The sequence below is a fragment of the Scardinius erythrophthalmus genome, assembly GCF_964197995.2.
Source record: "Scardinius erythrophthalmus genome assembly, chromosome: 20".
Classification (NCBI taxonomy): Eukaryota; Metazoa; Chordata; class Actinopteri; order Cypriniformes; family Leuciscidae; genus Scardinius; species Scardinius erythrophthalmus.
Genome location: NC_138240.1, coordinates 15,725,490 through 15,745,365, shown reverse-complemented (window position 1 = coordinate 15,745,365; position 19,876 = coordinate 15,725,490). Strand labels below are relative to the sequence as shown.

Here is a 19,876-nt window from a genome sequence, read left to right as displayed (position 1 = left end):
AACCAGCATAAGACCACAAAATCGCGCTCGTTCACACACTCTGTCAAGTCTGTATAACATGTCTGAATTATGTATAGGATTGCATGTACAGAATATGCTAGTGCCATTCGGGGAGATATTTCTAGTTACAGTACTGTATGAATGACGTACGTTTGTGTGATCGCTGTGCTCAACATACATAATACAACACAGATGTTAGCAGTAAGCACGCTTACATAAGTTACCAGTCCACAAGTTAACAGGTGGATGCATTTATAGTACCAATGATTTAATACAAAATAGAAATATACAGTCACCATCAGCAAAGATGTACGAAAGAGCCTTTACGGAATAATCTTAAAATGAGCTTAAAATGACTTCAAAGCAACATGTTTTTTAGCACATTATTTATTTATTCCCTTTGAGACTGTGTTGGAGGAGTGTGTACCTTTCATACCACCAATGTATTTAGTTGAACAATATTCTGTGTTGAAATTACATTTGAAACTTTTTTGGAAATAAAATTGCAGGCTCTTTTGTTTAGCTAGGATTTAATGTGTCCTAAAATGCAAAAATACAACTTCATGTATTATTATTATTATTATTATTATATTTTTTTCATAATTTGACAAAGTTACAGCTTTTGGAAAATTATGCACAATAAAAGTATTCTGTTCAAATATGATATTTACCCTGATTTTTCTTCACACGTCACATGTCTCACATTTCATGCTCTTCAGGGACATTACTGTCTCCTTGGTAAGCATGTACTGTACATTACAAAACAATTTAATTAGTTTAATGTGGCCTTCATATAACAAAAATACAGTTCAATATATTAGGTCTAATAAAAATCAAATCCTGGGACATTTCTTGGACTTCTTGACATTTTTGTTCTCTGCCTCAGTGCAGTCTAAGTGTTATTGCTGAGATATATTTTCAGTTTGAATGTTTTCAAACCTACTGACAAAGGGAGATTCTCATAAAACCCATTACCAACAGCAATGCGTCTCTTTATGCATTGGGTCTTATGAAAAGTCAAATAGGTTAATAGTATATGAGAACATGTGTCTGTGTTCACTGCATTGTTTTATAATACCTGCCAGCAATCTGCTTACAGTGTATTACAGTGCAGTGCACAAACAATTGAGTTTGCACCTACACACACACACACACACACACACACACACACACACACACACACACACACACACACAAGCACAGTGAATACAGTGATATATTAAAGCCATCCAAAAGATCGATAACGAAATGAAAGCTTTAGACCTGCTAGTATAACAAAGTAAGTTCAACAATAGCGTTGTGCTTTTCTCACTACATTTCTCTATTGGTAGAATATCTCTTTTATATCCCTCTGTCTTTCTATGTGTTGGATACTTCTATGTGTGATTAAATTTGATATAGAGAGTTATTAGAGTCAATTCTATTCCTGAAGATCCTCCTTCCTCCAGAGTTTAGATTCAGCCATGCACTATAACACGTGATTTTCAAATGAACTGTGATTAATGGTTTGTTTGATCAGAGAAGAAACTCAAGCTACATTTAGATTCCTGTACCAACCCTGACACATTTTATTATGAAGTTAAACACTGAGTTTCTTTCTTCCTTGTCTTTTTTATATTTTTTTTTATTGCTGTTGTATATTTCATGTTGTCTGTGCTGGTTTTGTGTGAACCTCCTTTTAAAGCATCTGTGCCCATGTTTGTAAAATGATTTAGCTCATCTTTGTGCATGTATGAATATGTTTATGCATTTGAGGGTTCTTCTTCTAAAGAGTCGATTTTAAAGCTACGCCACAGGGGATGCGCCTTCAGAGACATAATGACTGTCAGTTTCCCCACAGACATTTGAACGAGAAACTGTTTGATATATCAGTGTGGGATTGTATAATTATACAGATAAACTGGTTCTTGAAGGCTGCATGTTTTTTGTTGGCATATCAGAAACTTCCCATCATCATCATAATCATCATCATCATAATGAAAAACAGAAATTACAGTAATGTATAGTGATATGTTATTCAGAATTGAATTAAGAATGCCTTTTAAATTCCAATTCCCAATTTTGAAATGAATTTTCATCAAGGTTGCATTTAAAATCGCTATAATCTCTGTAAATGTAGTCATTTTTCATTATTCATAAACATGTTATCATATACATAATACAAAGGGCATTTCCAGAAACATTATATGATATAAATAATAAATGTCTGAAAAGCCAACTATGAAAATGTGTTCATATTTTCACTTTATGGCCCATGATAGAAGAAAACTACTCGGTTACTAGCGTAACCTTGGTTCCCTGAGATAGGGAACGAGTATTGCGTAGCAGGCCGCACTATAGTATCCTGGAGTGTTGTCGCTTCAGTCGTTATATCTGCTATAATGGCGAATTCAGGGGACTGATATAGGCTAAGGCCACACCCCTATGGGGCGCTTTGACGTAGGGCCAGCTCATCGGTAGCGCGTCAGAGGCGCCCGCGCCATTGGATGTGCAGTTGCTGCAGCACAGCCTATGAGCGAGCCAGACGCTCAATGTGCTAGCTGTGCAGCTGCAAATGCATTTTACATATAAGCTTCAGTAAAATCGAGGAAAGGAGTTTCCCCACTGCGTATAGCTACGCAATACTCGTTCCGTATCTCAGGGAACCGAGGTTACGCTAGTAACCGAGTAGTTCCCTTTCGAACGGTCACTTTGTATTGCGTAGCTATACGCAGTGGGGACACCATGCAAAACGCTGCACATAAGTAACTGGCTGCTACTGTAACTCAGACCCCTGAGCTCACTGAACAAGCCAGAAACCCATATGAATATAATATATAATATATATATAGTATATATATTTATATATATATATACATACTAGACCAGACACCGTCAGATCTAAATATGTATGTGTCAGTGACCCACCAACATAATATACTAATGAACCCAGACATTGTCGGGACAGTTAGCATGTAAAAATAACCGGCCAAAGCGGGTTTTAAATATGTAAGTGATTATGCACAGTAATATTCCGATTAGACCAGACACCGTCGGGCCCCAATCATACTGATAGCACCCCCGCCTGTAGCGAAAGTACCTCCATATTATAAAACTTCATGAATGTGGAAGGCGAAGACCAGCCGGCCGCATCACAAATATCTTGAATGGGAAAACCAGAAGACCAAGCCCATGACGAGGCCATGCCACTAGTCGAATGAGCCTTAACCCCTATGGGGCAAACCTGACCCACAGAGGTATAAGCCATAGAAATGGCATCCACTATCCATCTAGACAGTCTTTGCTTAGTGACTGGATCACCTTTGGATCGGCCACCAAAGCAGACAAAAAGCTGTTCTGATTGTCTAAAAGACGCAGAACGCTCCAGATAGATTCTTAGCACTCTGACCGGGCAGAGAAAATTAACCTCCCCATCCTCAGCCGAAGGGAGAAGGGCCAATAATGTAATAATTTGTGCTCTGAACGGCGTTGAGAGCACTTTAGGTATATAACCATGTCTGGGTTTGAGGATGACCCTGGAGTCATCTGGTCCAAACTCCAAACATGACGGGCTCACAGAGAGCGCCTGTAGATCTCCCACTCTCTTGATAGACGCCAGTGCCAACAGCAGAGCAGTCTTTAGCGAGAGAGGTTTTAGACCAACCGACTGGAGCGGTTCAAAGGGCGGGCCCTTCAAGGCCCCCAGGACCACGGATAGGTCCCAAGAGGGTACCGAAGGAGGTCTGGAGGGGTGAATCCTCCTAGCTCCCCTCAAAAACCGTACCACTAGATCATTCCTCCCTATTGATTGGTCAGCCACCAGAGCATGATGCGCTGCAATCGCTGCCACATACACTTTGAGCGTGGACGGGGAACGGTCCACGTCCAACAGCTCCTGCAGGAAGGAGAGCACCACAGATACCTCACAGGATTCTGGGTCAAACTTATTTTTCAAGCACCAGCTGGAAAAACCTGACCACTTCAAAGTATATAGGCGCCGAGTAGACGGGGCCCTAGCTTCCGATATAGTGCTCAAGACCTTCTCAGGAAGGTCCCCGGGTATCCGTTTATCATACATGGAGTCAGGTCGAGGATGCCATATCGTCCCGTTGGCCTGAGAGAGGAGGTCTTTCCTCATCAGAACCGGCCACGGGGCTGTGTCTGATAACTGAATCAGCTCTGGGAACCATGTCCTGGACCACCAGAAGGACTGGGCATCCATTCTCCCTGACCCGTTTGATGACTTGTGGAATCATCGAGACTGGGGGAAAAGCATAAAGAGGGCGGCTGGGCCAGTGATGGGCCAGCGCATCCCTGTTCTTCGAGAAAAACACTGCGCAGTGGGTGTTGGATCTCGAGGCGAAAAGGTTGATTTCGGCTTCCCCGAACACACTCCATATCAGACTGACCGTCTGTGAGTTTAGGGACCACTCGCCTAGGTGAGTGTTGCCCCGTGAGAGCATATCCGCCCCCAGATTCTGAGCGCCAGGGATATGCGTTGCTCTCAGAGAGCTCAAATTGGTCTGTGTCCATATAAGGAGATCCCTCGCCATGGCATACAGATTGCCTGATCTGATGCCCCCTTGGCGATTTATGTAAGCCACCACTGACATGTTGTCTGTGCGGACTAAAACATGCTGACCTCTTAGGTTTGACAGAAATGCTTTGAGGGCTAAACCAACCGCCTTCATTTCCAGACAGTTGATATGTAAGCTCTGCCCCGTGCTCGACCAGAGGCCGGAGGCAGGCTTTCCCTGGAAACCACACCCATGGGCACACCCTTGAGGTACCAGTCCTGAGCCCACCAGGGAATTAGTGCTCTTACACAATCTTGATTCACAATGACATGAAGGCTGCCTGACTGCCATGCATGGGTTGGCACCCGGCGTTTCAGCCAGTGCTGCAGAGGGCGCATAATCCCATGGGAAGTACTGACAATGCCGCTGCGATGAGACCGAGAAGTCTCTGAAACGTTTTCAGGGGTGCGCACTCGCGTGCTCTGAACGATGCTGCTAGCGCCTGCACCGAAAGCGCGCGCTCTCGTGTGAGCCGCGCTGTCATCGTCACCGAGTCTAAAACTGTGCCCAGAAAGACCACGCTCTGGCTGGGGGTTAGTTTGCTCTTGGAAATATTGATTGTGAGACCCAGGCATTCCAAATGGCCGAGAATCAAATCTCTGTGAGCTAATAGCTCGTTTCTCGACTGTGCCAGCACCAGCCAGTCGTCGAGATAATTCAGCACGGCACTCCCTGATGTCTCAGGGGAGAGAGCGCTGCATCCATACACTTCGTGAATGTACGGGGTGCCAACGATAGGCCGAATGATATTGATAGGCTTGATAGGCCGTATTGATAGGCTTGACCCTTGAAGGCGAATCTCAAGAATGGCCTGTGATGAGGGTTTATCTGAATATGAAAGTATGCATCTTTCAGATCCATCGTGACAAACCAGTCCCCCGGGCGAATTTGCGCGAGGATGTGTTTGATAGTCAACATTTTGAACGGCCGTCTCATGAGAGCTTTGTTCAAACGTCTCAAATTTAGTATGGGTCTGAGACCACCGTCTTTTTTCGGAATTAGAAAATAGCGGCTGAAGAACCCTGAGTGCTCTAGCGCAGGGGGGACTAGCTCTATCGCCCCTTTTGCTAATAAATTCTACACTTCTGCGCGAAGCACGTGACCCACGCCGCTTCTCACTGAGGGGGTCTGCGAGCGAATTGGAGCGAGTAGCCTCGCTTTATAGTGTTTATGACCCAACTTGGCACATCAGGGATGGCTTGCCAGGCCATCACCCGTCACCCGTCACCCAACGGCTTGACACACTGATTGGGACGGGTCGCCCAACATATGGGGACCTAATACCCTTACATTGTGATTTGTGCACATACTGAGTGTTGGACTGACTGTACAAGCTTTCGCCTGGGGGAAAGTCAGTGATACAACAGGGAAGGGGCCACCTAGTGTAGGGGGACCATGAACCCGTGAGTTGTAATTGTGTAACATACTCTTTTTGTGCTTTATTTGGGTCGCCGTGAAAACGGCGTTTGTTTGTAGAAGCGCGCTCATTGCTGCTGGCTTTTTTACAATAATAAAATCCCCAGCCGCCTGAACTGAACAGGGAGCTGTGGGAAGTTTTGCAGGTTTTTTCGAGGGTGGTCCGGCAAATGCGAGACACGATCCCTCTCTCTTCGTCCCTGTTGTTAGGACGACTTCGGTGGCACCGGGTCAATCACAATGCTGGGACGCGGGCCTTGGCGCCGGGGCATCGGGAAGCGTTTAGCTGACCGTGGCTGGCGGAAGGTATCAGCCGCAGGGCGGGCTGGGAGACCTGCTTCGCCGGCCTGGGTGGGTGAGGTAAAGATGCTGGCTTGGGCTTACTGGACGCCGAACTCGAGCGCTTCGGCAAGAAGTGTCGCATGGCCTGGGACGCCCTCTGTGCCTCGGTGTAGCGCTCGGAGAACCCCTTCACCGCCGGGCCGAAGAGGCCGGAGCTGGTTACAGGAGCGTCAAGGAACTTTGTCTTGTCCGTGTCCTTTATCTCTGTAAGATTAAGCCAGAGGTGGTGCTCTAGCACGACCAAACTCGCCATGTTATTACCGATCACCTATGCAGTGGCCTTGGTGGCACGGAAAGACAAGTCCGTGGCACTCCTGAGATCTCGGAAGGCCTCGGGGTCCAGGCCAGCCTCATCCATAGACTGGAGGAGTTTGGCCTGGTACACTTGAAGCACCGCCATCTTGTGCAGGGCCGATGCAGCCTGACCGGAGGCGGAATACGCGCGTCCAGCGAGGGTTGAGGTAGTTCGGCAGGGCTTATTCGGATGAACAGCTCTAGCTCGCCAGCTAGCAGCTGTGCTCGGACACAGATGGCCTTGGCCTCCTCGAGGGGCGGCAATGACTCATATCCTTTTTCCGCTGCGCAGTCCACTGAAGAGAGCGTTGCGGAAACCAAAGATCCCACACGTGTTGAATAAGGTGCACGCCACGCCTTGGTCAGCTCCTCGTGTATCTCCGGAAAAAATGGCGTGGGCTTGTGACGAGGGGCCTGCTGGCGCCCCTAGAGAAACCAGCCATCCAGCCGGCTACGAGGGGGTTCCTCGGGCGAGGCCCACTCGAGCTTGAGGTCCGCGACGGCCTTCGTCAGGATCCGAAGCATTTTGGCGTCGGAGTTTGTCCTGGTGGTAGAATGGCTGCGTCGCTTCTTCTTTCTCGGCTGAAGTAGGGCCAGAAAGGGAAGTGCGGGTGAAGTGGCTTTGCCGTCTCGGGAGACAGCTAGCCATGGTTCGGAGTACGGAGATCGGCATGCTTTCGCAGGCCTCACATCCGCTGGTAGAGAGTGCATTTTCCGTGTGGTTAATCCCCAGGCATGAAATGCAGCTCGCGTGTCCATCGGCCTCGTGCAGCTTGACTCCGCACGTGGCGCATGATGAACGAGGCATAGTAATCACAATTTAGTTTTGAAAAAGGATATTGTGTCGTCACCGGATAGCCACAGGTGAGACGGCGTCAGGGGGAAAACGGCTGAGAGGCGTAGTCCGCTGAATTTGCTGCTCGCTCAGCTGAAGGGCTTGTTCAAACGGCGAAGCCCAGTAGAATACAGTCAGAGATGTGCAGTTGTCGCTGAAGGAGTAAGATCTATAATGGCGAATTCAGGGGACTGATATAGGCTAAGGCCACGCCCCTATGGGGCGCTCTGACGTAGGGCCAGCTCATTGGTAGCGCGTCAGAGGCGCCCGCGCCATTGAATGTGCAGTTGCTGCAGCACAGCCTATGAGCGAGCCAGACGCTCAATGTGCTAGCTGTGCAGCTGCAAATGCGTTTTACATATAAGCTTCAGTAAAACTGAGGAAAGGAGTTTCCCCACTGCGTATAGCTACGCAATACGAAGTTACCGTTCGATACAGCAGGAACCAATCAGCTGTGCCCTATAGATAATGATGTGATTGTAAGCAGATGGAGTTAAGGACCCATCAACTGTGCAATCTAGAGTTTCATGACAGAACTTTGTATATTCAAAATCAGGAAATAGAGAAAATTAATGTTGACATATTCATGTTTTGTTAAAAAAAAATGTCAGAGCCCAAGATAGACAGAGTTTCTGGAAACTAAGTGAGCTGTCTAAGTAAAGCCGCCAAACACCATGAAGATATCATTAACATACTGAGCAATTAACAGCTTCTCTTGTGGCTAGTAAGGTGCAGAATACAAATCTTTTTCTTTCCATCCTGATGATTTCTGATGCATCAAGCCTGTCTCCCCGCTGTCTTGTGGTCCCACGATACAGGAAAGCCATCGCCCTCTCATTCCGATTACACAAATATTTGCATTTGGCATTTACAGCTGATTTCGGCTGCACTCCCTTTGAGCTGTGCAACGTTTCCCACACGAATTGAAGGTTTTCACTCTGTAATGACTCAGTAATAAAATTCACCCTTCTGAGAGGATCCAACACTCACAATATTTACACCTTGACATTTCAATCAGCGGAGTTTGATAAGTTGGTATTAAAACAGGCAGAGGGGAGACCTCACAGAATCCGCCACTGAAAGAGAAAATAACTCACTACAAAATAGATTCCAAATTGAACGTGAACATTTTTAATTAAATATGTCTATTCATAAATAATTAAATGATAGATAGATAGATAGATAGATAGATAGATAGATAGATAGATAGATAGATAGATAGATAGATAGATAGATAGATAGATAGATAGATAGATAGATAGATAGATAGATAGATAGATAGATAAATAGATAGATAGATAGATAGATAGATAGATAGATAGATAGATAGATAGATAGATAGATAGATAGATAGATAGATAGATAGATAGATAGATAGATAGATAGATAGATAGATAGATAGATTTTGCGGGACAGATAGAAATGAAAAAAAAAAAAAAACAGGACCAGGACCAGAGAGACGGAGAAGAAAGAGATAGTGGGAGGTGAGAAAGTGAGAAATGAAGAGAAAGAAAGAAATAAGAGAAAGAAAGAAATAAAGAAACAAAACTCCCCTAGGACAAACACAAGCTCTCAGACCCCTGACCCAAACTCCTCTCAGGCACTGTATGTCAGTGTGTGTGTGTGAGAGAGAGAGAGAGAACAACACCCTCGTTCAAACCTTCAGGGGCCATATTGTGGAATCCCATCATGCTGGGAACACAGAAATGAAATGCCCTGTCACTGCAGATAGTGAGATGCATGATGAGAAAGAATATGGTTGAAAGAGCCGTTTCTCAGCTGAGAAGTCGATCTCTCGGGACGTTTGACATTTTCACATTTTGTGCACACACACACAGCACAGACTGTTGACCAGCAGCGTCAGCCCCTGTTTTGACCCAGTCAGGATGGATTAATCTGGTGTGAGGTAATGTGTGCAGAGATTGAATTGATTGGCTCTTTCACCCTGTGCTGCCCATCCACTGAAGGACAGAGCCATTCCTTAAAGCAACATAAAGCATGCTCTGATCTGAAGGATATTCCATTCCAGCACTTTCATGTTTCAACTAGATAAAGGTCATTCCATTCTAACACTTATGTAACATTTGATCATATTGGTTGGTTCATCTTAGTCCTTTACACAGTGGTTCCATTGCTTAGACTGTTCCTCATGCTCTACTGTTGGTTAAGGTCTTTTCACACCAAGTCTGATACAATTAAATTACACAAAAGTATAGTTCAGAATTTATGTACAATATATATATACATATACTTAATCAGTATTTTTTACTTGTTTTCTAGAAAAATATATATAAACATCCTGAAAACAAGACACAAAAATGCATAAGATATGAAGACATATATCCTTGTTTTATACAATATATCTTAAAGTAAGTTGATCTATTTTGTACTTCATTTTTTTAAAGTAAATTAAAAAAAAATATTTGAGATGTATTTGCTTTTAGCTAAAGAAACCTTTTCAATGGGGTAGGAACAATAAACTTACTTTAAAGAAATATTGTTTTTATATAGTCTTATTATACCCAATTTTGCAAATCTTGTTTATGTTTACAAAGCTTCACTGCACTAAAATGAGAAAAATGTTTTTTTCCACTGTGTAATTCTCTTACTACCCCAGATATCATAGACGTGGCTTAAGTCTAGTCCCAGCCTAAAATGTTTTAGCTGTTTTAAATAAAAGCAACTTGCCCTGACAAATCTTAAAATATGCCAGTGCCATTGTTTTGTCTCAAGATGCCAACACGTGTTAAAGCACGTTTATAAAAGCTACTTAAAAGCCCTAATTGAACTAAGGCTTAATCCTGGCTTAATCTAAGCCCTGTCTGTGAAACCGGACACTAATGTTTTGCTTAAAATGTCATCAAATATTTGGACTTGTTGTGAATAGGCCTTTGCTTGTACACTAATTTGCGTCTCTCTGCATTTGTCTGTCCTGTATCTCTATTATTAGTTATAGAGGAAGTGCAGCAGCAGAACTATCATGTCATGTTATTCATATCCAAAACCTACATATGATTTGACTGGAACAAACAGCTTGCTTTAGAACATGGCTGTTTCGTTTTTCTTAGAAACTAAAGCCAAAAACTAAGGCACAACTTGCTTTTATGGCCAATAAATCTGGAACGAGCAAGTGAGATTTGGAATAGAAGGTCCAGCACAGATTTAGAGGTTTTATTTTGGGCGCTATTAAAAAAAGCACCCCCAAGCTGCAGTATCGATCTGTGTGCAAGTCCGCATAACTGTCTCTGTACTAAAACTCCCTCCACAAACAGGGATCAGAAGCTTTATACTACCTGACAGTTAGAAGAGTATCCCCTTGTAAACATGATGGCTGATGCTAAGACCACTCCAAACATTAAGGGGCATGTTCAATAGCTCAGGCTAAATTTCATCTGAAGCCTTTGGTGTTTTTTTAAGGTGAAACCCACTAAGCTGTACTGATCCACAATAAACTGTTTTGAATGCTCCAGACAAGGTGGGTGGATTGAGAAAGATCAGGAGAGATCTTTGGAAAAAATGAATTCAGACATTTGTTTTTTACTCATTATCAGCATTTTTCGCCTTTCTCTAATAGAACTCTGTGTTTTTCTGCTTTGCAATTTCAGCTTTAACGTTTCAAAGGCATGTCTACAAATTTCAAACACTCGGAAAGAGAAAAACACTTTTCATTGATGTGATATTGAGATAGTGAGATGGTGAAGATCTCTGTTAGAATTTCAATCATTTTGATGGCCTAGCAAGTAGCCGTCGGGCACCCAGAGCAGTTCTGTTATACATTTTTTGGTTATGTCTTCTTTTCATCTCTGTGCCCCTTAGAGCTTTAATTAAAGTTCGCAAAAAATACCGGGAAGCTTGTGTATGTTTCCTGCATAAGAAAAACAGACCAAGATTATTTGAGTAGGTTAAAGTATTGCTAAAAAAATAGCTATAAATTATTGCTATCATTTTAACTTTTCAATTTAGTACAATTAAATATATATGAAAAATAACAGAACACATAATGTGTGCAATTAATCATGCCCCCTGACCTGTATGTAAATTCCATAATAACAATGTTCTTACAACAGCCATTTAAGTTACTTTAACACTTTACAATAAGGTTTCATTAGTAAACATTAGTAAACTTCTATAGTTAACATGAACTAAGAATGAACTTTCATTTATTAATCTTATTTAATGTTAATTTTAACATTTACTAATACATCATTAAAATCAAATGTTGTGTTTGTTAACAGTGAACTAACATGAACAAATGAACAGCTGGATTTTTATGAACTAACATTAACAAAGATTAATAAATACTGTAAAAAAATATTGTTCATTGTTAGTTCATGTTAGTTAATACATTAACTAATGTTAACAAAGTGTTACTGAGATAAAAAAAAAAAAACATGGCACTGAGATACTAAAAAACATTGAGAAAAGATGATACAGCCAAATATGTCATTCAAAAAATATGTAAAAAATCCATGAAATTATTTTTTTATGTTATTAATGTAAATATAATTAAAATAAAATGTGTTTCACGTAATTAATTCGATTTAAAAGTAAAATGTCAAATTAATTACATGACGAATTAAAATTAAAATATATTTAAATTATTTATGTATACAATTAATTGATTGACGGCTGAACTATAAATATTGCATAAAACATACCTATAGCATGGGAACAGACTGTGGTGTGCCTGTTTAAATGAGATGCTGACTGCAATGTCATTCAGAGACAAATATTCTTATGAAATGTGCGTGTGTGTTCTTTGTTGCAGTGCACGTGAAGGCTGGCACATGTGAGGTGATTGCAGCCCACCGCTGCTGTAACAGAAATAAGATTGAGGAGCGATCACAGACGGTTAAGTGTTCCTGCTTCCCGGGACAAGTCGCTGGAACGACAAGGGCTGCACCCTCCTGTGTGGATGGTAAAACATCTTCAGATCATTTCAATTCTATTCAGGCAAATGGCACTGGGTTTTAATAATAGCCTAATTCACAAATAGTGTTTGTGCTTAAAATGAATAACGACTAAATTGAAATACTCATTGACAGAGCTTTAGTGCATTCAATGTCTGGATGAACTGGAATGTTGGTGCAACTAGCAAATTCGCCCCTATATGATGATAAAGATGCAATTGCGCCCTGCATCTTTCACTCTTTTTCCCCCGTCTCTTTTCCTCTCATTCTCTGTCTTTCGGTCTCTTTGTCTCCCTCAGCTGTCTGGCTGTTTCATTTAATATTGTGTCAACACTGTCCACTTGACAGAGAAATCGATCGTTATCTTATTTTGCCTGACTGTAAGCTCAGGAAAAAATAGCTCAAGTGTCTCTACACACAGCGCTCTGCGTGAGAGGAAATGTCAAATAAGCCAAGTTTCTCCCCATCTCATGCTTCATTCTTTCTCTCTGAATCATCTCAAATAACTCCTCATCTGTTTGCCATTTTCTTGCTCCTGAGCTGATCCATGATCCACTGTGTTTAAAAGGGTCATATCCTATTTTCCTTTTTCTTTTTTCATTTTATGTCTTTCCCTGGAGTCCACTTAGCTTAAGTCAAGGTCTTAATTTATGGGGCTTGAATTTTAATGGAATTAATTATAATTAATTACTAGACGGTTGTTGTGTCACATCTTGCATTATAATTGGCACGTTTTTTAAGATGATGTGCCAAACAGTTCAACTTTCAAAAATGCATTTCGGGACCCCTGCTGTCCTGTCACATCCCATTTAAGTACTCATTCTGTACTGCCTGCTCTCTGTAAGTCTGACTTTTGTAGTAGTGTACAGTACGTGTCAGGGAGCATGATTAAATTCATTACTGTTTTTTAATTAAGTGTTCTAAATTAACATGTTAAATCGACAGCACTAGTAATTTAGTTTTTCAGGTCAATTTTCCACCCTTTCTCCAACCATACGAAATTAACAGGCTGCTTTTGCTATGACCTCTAATGTCCTCTTTTATGATTGGCTAACCTTTGTGCATATGAAATAAGGCAGTTACTTTGCAAAGCCTGCACTACATTGTGACAAATTTACAAAACAATCCACACTGAGTTGGTTTGGGACCTATACATTTGTAATGATGGGTTTCTTCAAAATGAATGCAGAGTTGTATGTGCTACACCCCAGCCAGGAACAGCACAACATTTTGCCTGATTTGTTTTCCCCCCATTCCATGATATGACCCCTATACTCACTGGAAGTGACTGTGTCTGTACTGTATGTACTAACCTAAGTGGTCTTGTCCATGTTCCCTGTGATGTGTGTGTGTGTGTAGCATCTATAGTAGCTCAGAAGTGGTGGTGTCAGATGCAGCCGTGTGTGGATGGTGAGGAGTGTAAAGTCCTGCCCGACCTCACAGGCTGGAGCTGCAGCACAGGCAACAAGGTGAAGACCACCAAGGTTAGTATACACACACGCACATACATACATGCACATACACTTCAAAACATGAGGACTGTCCTTTTGGCCTGAGGATGCCATGACTTTGAAAGCTGTCAGGGTCATTTAAACTCCCATTTCTTAATGAATAAACAGAAAACGCACAAGAGATTGATTTTATTAGATAAAATTTTTGCCATTAGCATATTGCTAAGCTAATACTGCAACACTCCAGCATAAAATACATATCACACACAAATATTAGAATCAGAAGCACATGCCCCATCAGGTTTTTGAATGCAGCTTCCAGAAGCCAAAAAATTTATATTTTTACATTTGATAATAAAGACTTTGAGACGTACTTTCACACCGGTGTGATTAGAATGTTCAATGCATCATGTCATCATCTGCTAAATTCAAATTGCGTTTGCGCTTTGGTTGGCAGCTAGCCTGACTTCGTCATACTCATATTTTAGTCAGAATGTGAGTCTGATACTGCTTCATAGGGCTGTGATTATGGGGTGTGTCTCAACCGAACCAGAAAAAAAAAAAAACTCTGCACTCAATTGGATAGACCTACAACCAATCAGAGCAACGGAGTAAATGACGCATGTTCTTCATTCATATTTTCAACCAACTAAATGTTGCGGCTCTCTGTTCCTCTTTTAAAATGAATGCGCTGTGGATATCTTCTATAACAGACGCAATGGAGGAATCTACACATGACGTTTCATAAACAAAGTTCGGGAGGAGCACGTACAAATAATCAATCCAATATCAACTTGTCATCAAACAATACCATGTCTAACGTTACCCTATCTATCAGCATGAGGAAGCATATTCACTCTGTCAACTTACCTAACACTCCTTGACAGTTTTTCAGCATCCCTCCACCACCCCGAATCCTCACTCTTGTCTTGGCTTGTCCTCTCACAACCAGGAACACGGGGGGAGTATGGCTACCGAGCCCACAGCCCTCTCCTCGGACAGCACATCATATAGCCTACGCATTTATTCTATCTGACTTATTTGTGTGAGCTCGTTAAATCTCATATACGCATTTATTCTATCTGACTTATTTGTCAGTGTGAACTCGTGAAATCTCAATTCTCCAGCGGCAGTCATCTTTGTTGTAAACTAATTCAACCCAACCGCTCTTTGATGACGTGGGTGATTACGTAACCGCAGATCATCTGTCCATCATCGATTAAAGCCCGCCCTGGCAATTTGATTGGCTCGGCCTTCTGGGAGCCGAGCATAATTACTCCTCAACGGATCGAGTCCAGACCGAACTTCCCGACCAAAAAATGTTGTGGGCGGGGTTCGGGCTGGCACCAAGGCTAGTTGGCAGCGCTCATCATATATATGACAACTGTTCCGTGTTTTCAACCATATAATGTTTATTTTATGTTTCTGTCTGACATTTAAATACACAGAAGTAGCCTACTTGCAAACAACAATCATAGTTTGTAAAGTATACACTGATGTCTATGGATGCCACAATAATCCTTTTAAATAGCCTAATTTGATAACATGTTTAATTGGTATCATATTCTACACATTGTGTAGGTAACTATAAAGGTTACTTTAATCTTAGAATATTGTTGGTAGAAAATGAACAATGCCCCAACTAATTTCTTAGTTTTGAAGCCATAGCCTGGCACTAGGCGATTCGTGCAGAACCATCGATTTTCCGGGTGCAGCTGCAGGTAGTTGGGGGAATTCATCCAAAATTCTACAAAAAAAATATATTTTTAGTCTTCTGTTAAAAATGACTTATCAGCCAATGACAAAGCGTAGTGCGCTAGGAAATGGAAGACATTAGGTTTGCAGGACTTCAAGGAACAGCCTCTGGTTCACAAAAGCTCTGTACAACGCCGAGATAATGTGCAGTTTGCCCTGCGGTGTCAGTGCTTAATGCTTTAATTTAATTAATATCTATAAGCTACAGAATACAAGGAAGGTCGATGCAGGACTTATAGTCCTAATCAAGCCCAGATTACCCAATGGGCATTATGGGCACGGGCCCAGGGGCCCATGCGCACTTGGGGCCCAAGCAAGGGGAAGAATTTTCTTTACATTTCAGATAATGACACCATGTATAACCACCAACAAAAAGCATGCTGATATTTGTATTCATTTAAATAGAATTATATAATTGGTCAAGCGCAGGTGTGGAAAGCATTGACGTAACAACCCACCCCTGTGCGTTCTTCAAATAACCCCGCGCTGAATCGAATTTTGAAATTCAAAAGCTTGATTGTGTGGGTGGGGTGGGGGGCCCTACAAGACATTGTGCCCAGGGGCTTCTGGATTCTTAATCTGGGCCTGGTCCTAATATTCCTAATAATTTGGAATAGCGCCAGTAAATGCGTTAATAATGTATGCCCCTCCCTCCAAGTGGTGCGCTCTTTAAAAATACTTAGTGCATGACGACCCTGATTAGAACTGATAATTGACATTATCTCACTTTGTTCATCATCTTTTTTTTTTTTTTTTTTCACTCGGCTTGTTACAGTGTTTTTGCATTGATTGCCCTCTCTGTGAAAAATTCAAGCAATGATGCCTTATAATGTGGCTAAAAGAAGGTGTTTGGTAGTATTTAAAATATTGTCTAGGTAGGCAACTCACTAGATTTTGGAACAAAGCCTCTGTCTTTCTTTCTCTCAGTGACCTAATTCTTCTTGTTGTGAACACGCTCTGTACCATACCTTAGGAGTTCATGTGGAGAGAGCCTGAAGTTTGTTGGAACTGACATCAAACACAGTAGAGCCTGATTTAGGAAAAAAAAAAGAAGAACAAAACAGAGAAAGAGAGACAACCCCTTTTTTATCCTGCCAATAAAACTTCTTGAATCTTGACAAAGAGAGACAGAGACAAAGAAAGAGAGAGACAAGCTAAGCAACAAACACACAAGCACTTATGTTATGAGTGACAGATGTGAAGTGACTGACTCAGACTCTTCTCAACAGAAAAAGTCAAAGGCAGAACAAAGCAGTAAATAAAATGAAGTGACCAGAAGACATGATTTCAAGATTTATTGTGATCTTTATAGTCACTGAAGATCAGGGTAAAACGAACTCTTGCCAAGCGGAAAATGCGAAAACCTTAGGAATACCAGAATACCTATATATATATATATATATATATATATATATATATATATATATATATATATATATATATATATATATTAGAGCCAGAAATTATGGTAGTCGTCATATTTATTTATGGTAGATTGTGTCACTTCACCTGAAATTGGTGTGACAGAAAGTTATTTTGGACTCTGCTGGAGAGGAAGTATCTGGGACTGGCAATCAAATTATGCACACACAACTACAATTATTATTATTATAATGAATATATTAAATGCTAGAAGAGGCCTATGTATTTTTCATACTCTGCAGTTAGAAATACTGAAAACTTCTCCAATTAAAAGTTTCAACAGAAATAAATTCTCTAGACTTCCTTAGTCTCTTGATTTTTTTTCAAAGTTGTGAACAACACATGGAGACGTTTTCATACATTACCTCAAAAAAGAGAGTAATGGTGATTTAATTTTTTTTTCATGGCAAAAAATAAAACAGGGGAGGAGAACAGAAGTGAAGGAGAGGGTCTGGTTTGATCAAAGACTGATAAGCTATTGTGTGCCTCCATACCTCTTATAAAACACACACACATAAGACTGATCCATATTTCATCACAGTGTATTCATGTGAATTTGGACCATCCACACACATAGCCCTCTGTCATATCTCTCTCTCTCTCTCTCTCTCTCTCTCTCTCTCTCTCTCTCTCTCTCTCTCTCTCTCTCTCTCTCTCTCTCTCTCTCTCTCTCTCTCTCTCTCTCTCTCTCTCTCTCTCTCTCTCTCTCTCACACACACACACACACACACACACACACACACACACACACACACACACACACTCTTTCTCTATGGGTAGATTTTGGTCCCACAATGTAGACAAAATCTGGATCAAACCTTATTGTTAGTAGTTCCTGCTTACAATAATCTGTGCAAAAAAAATATTTTGTCTCTTTTGGCTTAGGTGCGCAAGCAAGCACCTAGTGACAAACACCCAGAACACCCTAACTGAACACCCTAACTGCATAGCAACAAGCCGAAAACCACCAAATTCAATTTATATTACAGCACGTATATTGTCTTATATTGTCTTCTTTATTTACTTTATAAATAATTTTATAGGTCTGTGAAAATATAAGAGAGGAGAACAGAAGAGTTGCTTTGATCAATTATGGATGTTTAAAATGATTGATCAGCATGGTAACTGCTCGTTCTATGCCAGCACACCTCTCGCAACATAAAACTTGGCAAATCTGAAAGAGACACCAGGACAGAAAGAGGAAGAGTGAGAGGGTGGATCAAGTATCGGGCATTGTGCCATGGCACTCTCTTCAGTCGTCCCTCTGTGCCAACTTGGAAGGCAAGGTGCCAGGCTCTAAATGAATGAGTTTGCTTGGGCGCCAACTGTTTCACCCACTGCTCCAGCGGACCATGCCCATCAGCAGCCAGGACAACAAGTCAGCGCAGATAAATGTCAAGCATTAATTAAATCTGTACTAACAGAGACGGAGAATCAGACGACTTCTTCCTCTGTACAAAATAGGGCAGTATAGTTCATAATGATTCATATTTTATAGGGTTATTGGAGTCAGATGTGCTGGTAAACAAAGGTGCGGGTGTGTCTAATGGGAAAACACCAAAGTGTCAAACCTAAATTCTTTCTCGTTCTCTATTTCAGGTGACCCGATAGTTCTACGCTCCATGGAACCATCGGACCCAACTTAATGGGACAAAAGTGCTGAAAGTGAAGACTAACTATAGACACCATTGAGCTTCAGCTAACAGGATCGATCAGTATTAGTCATACGAAGATTATTTGAAATCAAAACGTCTGAGGAACAGACTGATCTCCAGAAATATATCCACCATAAACATTAGGACCATCCTAAAAAGTTAATGTGTCCTCCTCAATGGACCCCCTGGCCTTCCGGACGCTTGATCTTCTGGGTGTGGATCTATAGCTGCTGGAATGTATTGGCTGGGGGGTCTCGATGTACGTATGCAGTTGTTTTTTTGTTTTTGTTTTTGTTTTATACAAAAGATGTTTGGATCATCTACACCAGTGCAACCCAATGGAGTTTAAGCTTTTCAGCAACATGCTCTCCTTCCTTGCCCTTCAATTCTTCCCAAAGTTCCATGATCATTCCTGCGCTACCTAATCAGAAGGTCCAATCATTCCATGCGGAATCTTTGAAACAGCATTTAAACATGTAAAATCGATCTGGACCTCTAACGGACTTCTGTATATTGTTTGTTTCTAAATTAAAGCTTTTCAGCCCCACAGTCTGAAATAACAGAATAGATGTACCAGTATATTCTAGAACATGTAAAAGTGTAAAAGATCAAAGTGTTATTCTCAAAACAAGCAGAATAAAGTTTATTAAGGTTATCATTTTTATTATCAATGTTTTTATCCAGCCTGGTAACTGCTATTGAGTACATGTGTCAGTATTATATTCAATAATTAAAAATGTTGAAAATATTTGTTCTCCATACTGATTTCAGAGGCTGCAAGCTAGTGAAACCTAATGGTTTATTGTGCCACAAATAACATGATTTATTTATTCACTTCTCCTCCACTGGTACTGATACACAGGAAAATAACATAATCAGCATTATATATATATATTTTTTTTTGTTTTCTGACCTTTACGCCTGAAGACAAAACTGCAGTCACTCCAAATGCACACCCTCATGTTTCAAAAAGAACTAAAATAATTATTTGCAGTGTAAACATTATGCTCTCTCTGTCTTTGCCTTTCTGACAACAAATTGCATTTTGTATTTGTCTAATCGAGTGCTTGAATCTGTTCAATGCACATGCAATTTAGCTTCGAGGAAATCCTGAGAACGTTTTTGCGCATGTCATCAAGAGATTAGAGAAATTAACCCAAAATAAAAATTCTGAAATACCAACCACAATGGCAGCATAGAGAGAGGCGTAAAGATAGATATTTGAAAGTGAAATGATGCA

General features: G+C 41.3%; 1 protein-coding gene across 2 annotated transcripts in view; it reads left to right on the top strand.

The window, feature by feature from the left end:
* tafa3b (TAFA chemokine like family member 3b) overlaps window positions 1–19,378 on the top strand; it is a 105,307-nt gene extending 85,929 nt beyond the window's left edge. For both annotated transcript variants that reach the window (XM_081349352.1, XM_081349353.1), the window contains exons 3-5: window positions 12,212–12,361; window positions 13,713–13,837; window positions 18,581–19,378. In XM_081349352.1, the coding sequence (XP_081205478.1) occupies window positions 12,212–12,361; window positions 13,713–13,837; window positions 18,581–18,592 (287 nt within the window). In that variant the 3' untranslated portion in view covers window positions 18,593–19,378. The remainder of the gene's footprint in view (window positions 1–12,211; window positions 12,362–13,712; window positions 13,838–18,580) is intronic.
* Window positions 19,379–19,876: the final 498 nt, after the last annotated feature.